General features: G+C 30.8%; 1 protein-coding gene across 1 annotated transcript; it reads right to left on the bottom strand.

Annotated features, from left to right (window-relative positions):
• Positions 1-6335: 6335 nt before the first annotated feature.
• LOC142622349 (auxin efflux carrier component 2) lies at positions 6336-10413 on the bottom strand. The gene is made up of 6 exons (XM_075795796.1): positions 9170-10413; positions 8271-8556; positions 7658-7743; positions 7365-7522; positions 6660-6736; positions 6336-6553 (listed from the first exon to the last, which is right to left on the bottom strand). Exons 1-6 carry the CDS (start codon positions 10410-10412, stop codon positions 6487-6489), a joined length of 1917 nt encoding a protein of 638 aa, XP_075651911.1. The 5' UTR covers position 10413; the 3' UTR covers positions 6336-6486.
• Between the last annotated feature and the right edge of the window lie 3135 nt (positions 10414-13548).

The raw sequence follows: 13548 nt of genomic DNA on the forward strand, positions 1-13548 counted from the left end.
CCTATAAATTATCAAAGAGTCTAAAAGTTTGAGCTTGGTTTGACTCATTAGTCAAGTTGAGCTCGAGTTCAATATTAAGCTTTCGAGCTTGAGATCCAACATAAATATATTATCAAGTTTATATATTAAGCTTCTTTGCTTTGGATAAGTAGTATCAACTCTTATCTATGTATATATTAATAGATAAAATTTAGAGAAAATTTAATTAAATTTTACAATTGAAGTTTAATTTTGCTTCATGTATCTTAAATTATTTATTTTTAGAGTGTTTTATTTATTAATTTTGGAGTCAAATCTAGGATCACATCATAAATATCCATCAAGTTAATGCATGCAAAAACCAAAGGGTCTATAATTAATGAACATAAATTTTTTTAAAAATTGACAATTTACATTTTCTACCTAATAATATTCTTACAAGACTTTTTAAAAAGTTAAAAAAATATAAGAATGATTATCAATAATATTTAAATTATATATGTAAGAATTATACTATGCATCTTAATGTATATCTTTTAAGTATATCTATGCTATGAGGTTACAAGCTAGTTTAATAAAAGTCTTAGTAAGATATGAGTTTATTTGTTAAGCTCATATCAAGCTTATTACCATGTCTATATTGTTTGGACGTGTGGTCTCAACTCTTAACTCCTATTTAATTAAAGTTTTAGTAAGATATGAGTTTATTTGTCAAGCCCATGTCAAGCTTATTACAACGCCTATAAATGACCCTAAACTTAGTTTGTTTTGTATCAATCCCTAATATTCATCAGTATGTTCATTAGTGATGTTTTTTGCTTAGGCTTGGCTCATTTGTTAAACAAGACAAAAACTAAAGTTTAAGTTTAGCTTGTTTATAGATAAACAAACATGAACAAATTTCTTATCAAGTCAAGCCCTAATTGTTTTGAACAATGTGGTTTTATATTACCCTAGTTTCAGATTTTTTTTTTTATAATAAAATTTTCAATTGCTTTTTTCCTCCTTTCCTAAACAAGCTATTATTGTATGCTTAGCGGTTGGATTATTCTGTTCTAAACTTATTTTTCAATCCAAATAGTATTAGACCCAACTTGGTAATGCCACATAGGCTTGGAGACATTGTCTCATAAAGTAGGTTCTAACGAGGATGACAAGAATTTAAGTGAGGGAGATTATGATACCCTAAATTGATTGGATATTAATTGAGTGTGTTCTGAGTCTCACATCAGACATATTTGTATAATATACTTGTGTGTACATTTATCTATTTTCTTTTGCAATTTTTCATGCAATATTTTAAAAACTTTGAACCAAATGAAATGCATACGTATTTTATATGGTATGTATCCTGTAATGTATATTACTAACCATGCTATTAGTGCAATGTTTAACGGAGAAGAGATTGTTTGTAACAAACATCATTAATTAATTATTATGTGACAGCAGAACTGTTTTTACCATGGAGCAAGTAGCAATTTTTAAACCCAGGGGGTTGGCTGAGTTGGTAGAGCTCTCAGTCTCAAAGTGCTTGTACTGGGCTCGACTGGGTGTGCTCCCTAGTTCGAGTCTTGCTACCTGCACTTTGAAAAGAATTTCCTGGGCCAGTGCTTTACCCCTTCGTAGGGCTCTCCCGGCACGAACAGTGATTAGTCTCTGGTTGAAAGCCTTGAGGATACACTGTGGGCAACCAAAAAAAAAAAAAAAAGTAGCAATTTTTAAATCTTTCACAAACAACGAGCTATTTTGGGATCAATATAGTCAGAGACTCACTGTGACACAGTAACAAAAAATAGCTATATTGATACATGTAAAACAACTGTCGTCATTTTTATATAAAAATAAGTGTTTCATCTTATCTGATTTTCCTAACTATTTTTATTTATTTATAAAAGGTTGGAGGAGTCATTGAAAGGTCCAACATGCATTACTTTGACTTAAAGATTTCAAGTTTCAATGCATGGTAGTGACATTAATGGGAGCGGTCAATGGAACTGGTTGACTTTTTCGCATGGGAATAAAATACTGTAGAATAAATGGACCACACTCTGTTTTGATACTCAAAATATACAGTAGTAGTAGTAGCAGTAGCAGCAGTAGAAGTAATAATTATCCTAGATTCACAGACGCTGGGCAACATATAGAGAGAGTCACATGATGGGGTACATTTCTTGTAGACACTGCATGCATGATGTCTGCTCTAGGGTTTACAGGAACTGTTGCGTTGTCAATGTTTATTGAAGAAATGTCTAACAGATATGACAGGAACTAAGAAGACGTTTACGTGCAGTGCACAGGCAAAGAACTACAAATCTAATCTCTACAAACAAAAACCCTCTCTTTTCCGGCCCCACATGAGACTGATGACTAGAATAGACAGTAATTAATGATTTGGTAATAAAGCAAATGAAGATAAATACAATATGCTGTTAATTTTGCAATTTGAACTTTTTCTTTTCAAATTTTCAAGTACCTTTTACATAGAAAAGTGTTAATTCAATTATAAGATCCTTGGTAATAAAGCAAATACTTAGTGTAATCTGTGTAAAAAATCTTATTACTCACTTCTTAATGCATACATTATACATATTACTATTTGAAATCGTGCTATTGCAACACAATTTTAATCTATATAATAATATATGTATGAAGTATGGTATCGTAATTCTTTATCATTTACTAGAATTGTAACCTCCCCTTTAGAGCTAGATATTAACATCAACATTTTGGAGCATAGTAACATGCTTGGTATAATTGCGCGTCTCTAGGAAAACAGAAGTGTGGTGTAATACAAAATAATTTTGTCAACAATCATAGTAAGATAGACAAAAAGCCAATTTGTTTTTTCTAGAAAAAAGAAAAGCCAATTTTATTGTCATCCACCGTATGTGCAACAACAGTTTAATGACAAACTAAATTCAATTTTTACTTGAAGAACAGCTCCTTTTGGGACAGCTGTAGGTCACATGCTTTAACGTTGTAGCACATATATATTTAATGCATAGGGTGAAGATCCCGTTAAGCAATGCTTTTAAAAAAGGTAAGGAGATTTAGAACAATGCATTGAAGCTACCCTTTTCTTTCGACCTCCACTTCTGTTTACAAGTTATTTGAAATTCAGTCATTCATATTCATCTAAATCTATATATATATATATATATATATATATATATATATATATATATATATATATATATATATATATATATCCAGTCACTCATTCACGTGCAAGTAAATTTAATAAATCCAAAACCCATAATGCTTGATTAATTATTTTTCTTAATTTTTTCTATAGATAATGCTGCATCCAAGTTTATTATGCTACTGACAATGACGTTTGTAGTGACCTCCTTGTAATTTTTAAACTTAATATAGTTTTTGTTTATAACAAAAAAAATGATTATTAATAAAAGAAATATTATACTAATACAGTAAATGACAATATGACATTATGAATAGGATAGTGAATGTTGAGTTATAAAGATAAAGATTTGTACTGCCAATCTTTTTCCTACCCATATATAACCCTAGCACATGAGAGAATCTATAACAATAGCTATTTCCTTTTTCTTGTATAATCAAATACTGGGGTTATAATTTAATATATTTTGGTATAAGACGGGAAATTTTAAATGATGTTGTTTTTGTCAAATACCTCAACTCAATTTGAAATAGATTCATTTCAAATCTTGCTCAAATTTGCAATCTGCAATAGTAGGGTCTAGTACCAAGGACTAGCATAACACATTTTAGAGTCTAAACTGAAGATTTTTAGTGGGGACTTCTCTTATTTTATATATTAATTGAATAATATTTATTTATTTTTATCTTTTTTCATTTAAAAATATATATTTTCTTGTTTTTTTGAGATACAAATAACTTCTTCATACGCAAATGTAATATGCATTGGTAGTTAATATATTAGAAGTGATACATGCATTAGAAAAATAAGTTAGAATTTTTGCATAACTTAATAAGTTAATTGGAATATTTTCATCTATTTATAAATGGTATTTTAAAAAGTTTTAATTTTAAAATAAATCTAAATAATTAGTATCAGAATAAATATCATGTCTGAGATGGTCATTGTCGCTCTCGGCACTGTTGGACTTCAAGTATTGAACAATGAATTTCAATAATGACTTGGAAAACTATTAATTCTATTTTTTTCTTTTTTCTTTTAATTATTTTATCTTTTTTCACTTAAAAATATTTTTTCTTATTTTTTGAGATACAAATAACTTCTTCATACGCAAATGTAATATGCATTGATAGTTAATATTTTAGAAGTGATACATGAATTACAAAAATTATTTATATTTTTTGCATAACTTAATACGTTAATTGGACTATTTTCATCTAATTATAAAATTTATTTTAAAATTTTCGATTCTAAAAAAAAATCTAAATAATCAGTATTAGAATAAATATCATGTTTGAGATGGTTATTGTGTCTCTTGGCACTATTGGACTTCAAGTATTAAATAATGAATTTCAGTAATGACTTTTCTTGAGAAACTATTAATTCTAATTTTAATTTTGATAGAGATAAAAAGGAAGAGAAATTTTTGAGAGATTGAGACTCTCTTAAACTACAGCAAACATATTCAACCCTATTAATAGTATGTACAACATTCAAAAAGAATATAATTTCAAAAAAATATATTCATTGCAGTTTGGGCTTTAATTAAAAAAAATTACATTATAAGATTGACAAGACATTCTATTGGCCAATAAAAGATGTTCTTTTATTTTCCTCTCGGTGAGAGGCTTTACTTTTTTTTTTTTAAATAATTATTATATTCTATTTTAGAGGACCTATTTTCATTTGGGGCCTTAGACCATTGCCTAAATAATCTAATGGTTTAGTCATCTTGGTTATAATTATTTGACTGTGATGATTAGTGCAGCTATTAAATACTTTCACGCTAACTTGTAACCAGGAGTGTCCGTGGGTCGGTCCAAGTTGTGTTTATGCCTAATCTGCAACTGACCTGACCGAATTGGGTGAAAAATTTTCAAACCCACAGTTGACCAACGAGGGTATCAGATCAGACTGGTTAGGTCATGCTTTAGGTGCCGGTCGGTTCGGTTAAAACCAGCAAAGACAAAGCAACTGAAAAATCAACCTAGATCTGGCAGAGGGCTTATTGAATTCGGTGAAATCTTGCCAGATCTGATGAGATCTCCACTAGATCTAGCAGAGATCTCACTAGATTTGGTGGAGATCTCACGGATTTGGTGGATCTCCACTGATTTCTCATAGGAAAACTGTTAAACTTTGCTAGATTGGTTGGTTTTCATGGTTGGATCAGATGACTCAGGTTTTGGAGGGGCAAATCCACCAACTGACCTACCAGTGTCGGATTCTGAGGGTGGGGACCTGCTACTAACCGCTGGAGCAGTTGGATTGGGCAACGGGTTGGTCGGATCCAGTTGAGTGTGGTGGGTGGGTTAGGTCTCTGGTTGGTTTGGACACCCCTAGCCACTTGTAACAATCAAATGACTTGTATGAAATTATGCAAATGTCATTGTAGGCTTCCATAGGTGGCTTCACAGGTCTCTTTTTGCTGATTAGTGAGTGTGAGATAATCTAAGCATGACATTTGCTAATGTTACAATAAAGTTGTACAAGGGTTTTGTAAGTAAACTGGATAGCCATTTCTTTTAATGAATTTTTTATGAGATTGGGTTTTTAAAGTGAATTCTTTATTAAAGAGGTTTTTTATTTTATTGATTTTCCATTTCGTTCCCAAATGTATGTACTTTTACTACTTTCATTATTATTGTTTATAGATTTTGGTATTATAACTATTGTTAAGATATTTGGATATATGAAAAAATCTTTTATGCGCTAGGTGCATAAACCATCTCTCTCACTAATAGGTGGATCCCATACCTGGGAGGCCCACCTGTCAGTGAGAGAAATGTCTTATGTGCCAGGCGCATGATATATATACATATACATATACATATATATGCTTCAAATTTATTATAACTTTATCAAATAATCTAGTTGGGGGTTCAAATTCAGTTTTGTCAATTGGTTTTCACGGTAGGATTCTTTAGTTTGCTGCCTGAACGTCGGATAAATAATAAAGTAAACTGAAACGTATAATATTAGAAATTAAACTAGCTACGTAGGCAGATCTGAGCTTCTTTGATAATATTGGTGTAGCAAAAATTGAAATACATTCAAATTTAACCTGCTGCCTTCCTTTCTACAATCTATTCTATTAATTTCTGCTATCTAACTGTATAAACCAAGTAAATAGCAAAGTAAAACAAATAACTTTGACGAAAGAACTTAAAGATCGAAGCAAATGCATGCTATATTTTCAATTCCAATGGTCACATATAGCTAGGGATGGTCACGATCTTATAAATTATATTGTTACGCACTGAATCCAATGGCATTGTTCTTCACCGGACATTTGCATATAATAAGCCTAATTTGGATTTACAATACTATATTTGCTTTCCCTTGTCTTTACTTCTGTCCACAAGTTACAGCCCAAGAAGCACATAGTAAAGAACAGTTATGGGCAAGGCAACCAGCATTCCAAAAATAACTCTGCAAAAATAAATAACACCAAAACTTATGTCAACTTTTTATCATCATTTGCTTGTTCTAATAATTAGCTGATTATATATATATATATAGAAAACAGAACACTTACGCAGTGCTAAGTACGTTGGCATGGACATTGTACTCCTTGGCAAATACAAAGGGAACGATTCCCTGGGGAAGAGCAGCCTGCGGATATGAAGTCAAAGTTGATCATTCTAGGTGAAGCAATCTTATCTTTGATTATCTTCAAAGATATTTTTTTTGAGAAGATAAAAAAAAAAAAAAAAAATGGAGGAAGAAAGATGCAGGAGAAATTGAGATTCGGATCATGGAAAATAAGGATGGGTGGGTTTTTTTTTTTTTTCAAGCCTACAAAATTTATTCTTCAAATAAAGGGAAAGGTGGAAGAAAAATAGGGTGGGAGAGCACATTAAAATTTTGCTCCAATTGCAATAAAATTTGAGTTAATATGAAATATATTTAAAAATATTTCCTATAATTAAAACTAATAAGGACATAATAATAATTAATACAAAATTATTAATTCTTTTTTTCTTCCCAATTAAATAAAAGAAATTTTTATACATTTTCTATATTCTCACCTTAAAAAAAAAAAAAAAAAATCTTATTTCTTCTATAAAATAAACATAAAGAAAAATATCAATCTTTTCATTTTTTTTTTTTGAAATTTCCATCCTCCTAATATTTTTCATTCTCTCACTATACTGTCCTCCCAATTTAATTACCTCAATCATATATATTAGCTCCCCTTATTTCTTGATGAGGAAATACTTTCAAAAGTTAGATGGTATACCTGAACAATTGCAACATGCAAAAGCACCCCACGAAGACCAATAGCGATTGAGGTTGCTGCAATTACTGCTGGACCAGTTAAGAACCTAACAGCCATTGAAAATGCTGCCACGGATTTTCCACAAGCAATGATCTTTGGTTGTAAAGCCATGAACAAACCTAATTAGTCAAACATTACCCAGATTCGTCATTTGAAAGAAATTACTGCTAAGTATTTTTTTTCCCAACATATTAGTCATAAGATTCAGAACGTAGTAAATTCTTTGTGACGAGTCAGTTAGTTGAGGAAGGTACCTAGACTGAACATTGCCATTCCCAATCCTGCATCAGATAATATTGCAATGGATCCTTTAATGATAGTTGGCATTTGGATGTGATACCTAAGAACAAATTAGAGTAATTCATATTATTCTACACAGCAAAATATATGAGATAATGAAGCAGATTTTCTTGAACCATGCATCCTAGACGTGAACCAACCATAATTTGTTGTGATATACCAGTTCCTTAATATTTAATTACCCTACAAATATAAAATAAAAGAAAATACAGTAAAAAGATGTGCAGTAACACTCGAGATGGATAGACAAGCAACTCCGGAAAATTTTCTTAATTAAGGCCGATGACAAGTGACAAGGACAATAAATATGTATATGGGTGGTGATTATTAGACATAGTGTGCACAAAGTAATTCTTAGACACTTTCAAAATACGAAAAATTATGCTCTGTTTTCTCATATTTATGGTGGAATCTACTTATTAAATTTATGATAGAATGCACCACAAATATAAGAAGAAGGGAGTACTATTTTTCTGTGCTTTGAGAGTACCTAAAAAGTTTTAGTGTACAAGTACATGTTGATTGAAATTGTGTTTTGAAAACAAGATTTCAATTAAATTGGGGTACCTGTATGAAACGAGAGACCATGTAAGGCCGATAAGACTTGAGTAGGTATTAGGGTTTCTTATAAGCTTCCTCCAAACCATGATAAGTACAAGCCTAGTCATGACACTTGCGGGAGGCATTTGGTGCTTCTTCGCTCCATCACTTTCTTCCATATCCACTACTTTTTTCTGGCATGTGTAAGGTGACCCATTTGTTGGGAACTTCAATCCTTCCTCTATTTCAAGCTCTGATTTGTCCCCATTAATTTTGCTTGCTGGACTTATATTTTCACCTGAATCATGATTGCCTTTATCTCAGTGATTTCAACAATAAAGAGACCCAAAAAAAAAAGGTAATGAAAGTTAAAAGACACAACCCATCCATTCATTCATAAAATTAATTTCCATTAATCGAGGATTAGCATTTTAAGAACAAGCTGCATGTATGCACTGATAAGTGTTTTACTGTTTTTTAGCATTTGAAAATGGTAAAAGAAGTTTGACCGATAGCATGTAGTGTAGTGCATCTTAAACTGAAACGGTTGATGTGAGTTTGCATTGCATGCAAATACATAATCAAAAAAAGACAAATGCGGTTGAAAGTCCTAAATATATTAATTGGATAATAATATGTATTAAAATTAATTTAAACATATATAAATAAGGGAAAATATTGTTTTATTATACACTTTCTTTGAAATCAGAAAATCATATTTTTACCACCATATACTCTTAATGTGATGATCACTCTACAGGTGTAAGTACTTGTGGAGTGTGGGATCAAAAGTTTAGATTCAAGTTTTCAGAAAGAAACTTTAGATATATATACACGTAGATTAAGTTAGAGTCGAAATTCTATTTTATATCAAAAGAAAATCATGTTTTTTTTGAACAAAATCATCAAAACATTATTTCAATTACCTCTTGAAACAGCGGTCTGAAGTTGAGTGGCAGCTTTGGAAGGATCAAGGACCCCAAAGTCAGTGGAGGCAGCTCGATTGACTGCATGTTTGAGATTGCCTTCGGAAACTGGAGAAGCACTTGAGCTCCAAACAAACATATGAAGCTCTTTGTTAGGCTGCACAGCCATCTCCTTCTTCCTTTGGACACCACTAGTACTAGACCCTGAAAATATAGGGTTTGGAGGAGGGTAATTACCCCCTGCAACTGTACCATTAACATTAAACAACTCACCACTCATACTCCTCGCTCCTCCTCTACTTTTCTTCCCAAATTTGTTATTACTATTAAGAAGCTGCATATCATGATCCTCAAAATTTGAAGTCCTTGGTGTTGCTCCTTTTGAAGACTCATAATTGTGCTTTGGACTTGGTGCTTTGCTGCTAGAAAACATTGCATAGAAATCTGTCTGGTTAAAGCTTGAAGCTCTTGGTGTTGGCTCTCTGGAAGACTGTACTGAGTAGATCTCTACACCAGTAAGATTAGATGCTCGTGGAGTCATGGAACTTAGTCCAAGTCCATGGCCATGGGACTTGTTAAATGAGGAAACCATAGATGATGAGGCTGATGCAGCACCAGATCTTCTCACAACTACGTGAAGTTTTCCATCCTCACCAATCTCAGCATCAGCGAGTAATGGGTCACGACCGTTGAGTGAAACAACGTCAGACTCAACCTTGAAGGAAGTGATGGAGCCAGCAGTCTCTGGAAACTGCTCCGAAATGAGTAGCTTTGCACCTCTGAACTCAAACAAGAAGAGCATGAGAGTATACCAAATAATACTCTGCAAAACTACAATCTGGACCATTAGATCTCCTGAGAAATCTCCATACATGGCCTTCAAGAGTGGGATTCCCATGACAAGAGTGTTGGGTAGAGTGGAGAGAGAGAAGAGGGTAATCATCCACTCAAGGCAGCCATTTTTGCTGAAGGTTTGCCATAGAAAGAGAGCTGTAAGAATGACCATTTTTTGGAGACAATCAGCAGCAATGAAGCGATAGTTCATGGCATAGGGATTGTTGGAAGAAATGAAATGGAAGGAAAGTAATGGAACTGCAAACACAGCCACAAATCGGTTGATACCAGAGCACTGGTCCGGTGTGAAGATTTTCCACCACCTCACCGATCCATATGCTAAAAGCATAGCAACGTATAGAGGCACAATGGCCGCAAACACATCGTAAATGTCCTTACCACTAATCATATTGCTTGCTTAACTACGTACGTACTGGAGATCATATATAACTAGTGGAGAGAGAGAGAGAGAGAGTGAGAGAGAGAGAGAGAGCGTGAGAAAGAGACAGAGAGATCGGGTCTCTATTAATTTGCTTGTTCAAAGTATTCAGATCAAGAAACTCCTCTACCTCTTAAGTCTTATCAGTTTGACATATTGGTTGTATTTTAGTTAACACTGAAGTCTAAAAAGGCTAAATCTTATTAGGGTACTGTCTATTACTCACATTTTATACAAAATGCACTGAAATCGTGAACAGTGCACTACAAGTATGAGTAAAATTTTGTGTAATAGATTATATATGCTAACATTATTTTATTATACACTTCTTATTGCACGTAAAATTGAATATCAAAATATGATTCTAATTATAATTTTAAAATAGTAAATTTGAAAATCATTTTTTTAAAATACAATATTAGCATGAAATTGTATATTTTACGTGGGGTGTATGTATCACCACTTGTTCAAAAAGGGTTTGATAATGATGCACGATAGGAGCCAGAGCGAGGAACAGCCTCGTCAACATCGCTGAAAGAAATTGCTTTTTAAATCAGAAGTTGTCGCCGTGAGAGAGTAAAAATTAGATCCCCTTCTGTGTGGTTGTGGGAACTCAAAACTCTACAGAGTTTTAATTATAATAAAATACTAATAATTAAATAAGTTGGAGATTTAAACGTATATGAATATGCGTTGCATTATATATATGTGCATGACTTTGACTCCTAAAGAAAAAAATGAAGATGAGTCTGTATTTACTGCAGATAAACCTTACTCGTCGCCACTGTACTCGTTTAAGCACATGAGTTAAGCAATTTTGAGTGATCCGCGGTTGCAGCAAGATTCTGTCTCTATTTAATAAAGCTTGTTGTGGGAACTTGGACCCTGACTTTTATTATTATTTCTTTTGATATTACAGTTTCCAATGGAGACAACCTATTCGGTCAGAAACAAACTCACAAACAAGTGGTTTCAGATTGACAGTCTTGTTTAGAAAAAAATTAATTTTTTTGAACGGATTATTAAAAAAAAAAAAAAAAATCAACTTTCCAAAAGTACATTTAATTTATATAAATTCAAACAAAACTAATAAAAAAAGGAGTATTGTATTTGCTAACTAAAATAAATGGTATGTAAGAAAAATGATTTATATTTATAAAATAAATATATTTTAGAACAGCCAAAAATACATTATGAACTAGATAAGACCTAGAGAATATATATATTTTTCTACCTCTCTAATACTTAAGATTAAAATCAATGTTTGTTATAATTTAGTTAACAAATACCATTATGAGTAAATAAGTAAGCCAAACACTAAATACTTCACAGAATTTTGAGCTGAAAAAAAAATGTGGTTCGTTTAGTTTTATTATAGGAATTAGACCTTGAAATCTAAAGCTCTTGCTATTAATACCTTAAACTGAAAAGAGTTTTAGCATATATAACATTTGGCAAATTACAATTTTAAAATATTTTGAAGTTGCATTCATTTGGCAATCAAAATGGTGGAAGTGCTTTTAAATGTAGGCAATGACAATGGAGGACATAATAATAGTAGTTACTGGTCAGTATTTTCATATATCGTTGTCAAACTTAAATCGTTATTTTATTTTATTATATATTATTTTTTGAGAAAATATTGTATTATATATGATATTTTGTCTTATTGTTATTGTAACATACACAAACACTTAATATAAATTAAAAAAAATTATAAATATGCAAATATAAGATGTATATTTATTATATGTTTTGAACATATTCAACTAATGACTAATTAAATTGTTAATTGTACAATTCTCAAAAAAAAAAAAATTATACAAAATATTTAACAAATATAACTAAATAATTCAATTTTAAATATATTTATACGATCCATATGGTCAAATTGGTCAAACTCAAAAATGATGATACATAACATTTGAGATATAATAATATTGTATTTCTCATTATATTTACATCTTTCCTAATCAACTTCATCTTTAGTCCAAGTTAATGTTATAATTATTGATGCCATTTGAAAAAATCATATCATCATTGATATTTTTTCCTAATCAATTTTCTTAGTCATCTCCAAAATTTACTATCACTTTTTGTATTTTATATTTCTTTATGGCATTCAAGTTTCTTGAACCAATATTAATAATAATAAAAATTCAATTATATTATCATTTAATACTCCTTTTTGATATCCATATTATCACTAATACTTTATTCATAATATAAAAAAGAAATTCATAAGTATGAAAGTGAAGTGTCAAATGTGGTCAAAATTTTGTATGAAAGAGAAGGGAATAAGAAATGACTCCTGTACATGTTATTTTATTTGGCTCAATCAAGTCATCCAATAATTATTTGTTAAAAACAAGTCCAGCAACTTGTTCAACTTAATTTAAAGCACAAATTTTAAGAAAAAGTCCTATTTAAGCTCATATGTTTAAGTATTGTTCGATACATATGATTCATACGATACACATTTGTATATCTCACAATTAAAGAGCATAGCCAATACAATACTTAAAAAAAAAAAAAATTGATATGTGTAGTATAATTTGTATGTTGTATCATAAACAACTATGTTTTCATACTTGAACGGTGGAACCTAATTATTTCAATTACGGAAAAATTAACGGGTGCTTTAAAGGTATTAGTTTATGAAGTATTTTTAGAATTTTTTATTGGAAAATAAAAAATTAACTAATTTTTTGATATTTTTTTGATATTTTTCATAAAAAGTACTATCAAAACTTTCTTAAAATAATCCATTAACAAATACCTTAATGGCACCCATTAACGGACTTTTCTAATTAATAGCAATTATCATTATTTGATAGTTGAGGAAGCGTAGACTTGAATTATAAACTATTTTTTATTAAAAAAATAGTTGAGCTACAAGACACATTAATCCTTTGTGATCTTATTGTTGGATCATTTGACTAAATCATCTTTCGTATGAATTTTCGGTGACTTATAAAATATAATTGTTAAAATTACTATAATTGACATGTTGTGTAGTCCTAAGCCTTTATTTTTTATGATATTTTCTTTTTCCTTAATTTAATTTGTCTTTGTCAAATAAATCACAATATATCTTCAATTAATT

Source organism: Castanea sativa, chromosome 1 (genome assembly GCF_040712315.1).
Source record: "Castanea sativa cultivar Marrone di Chiusa Pesio chromosome 1, ASM4071231v1".
Lineage (NCBI taxonomy): Eukaryota > Viridiplantae > Streptophyta > Magnoliopsida > Fagales > Fagaceae > Castanea > Castanea sativa.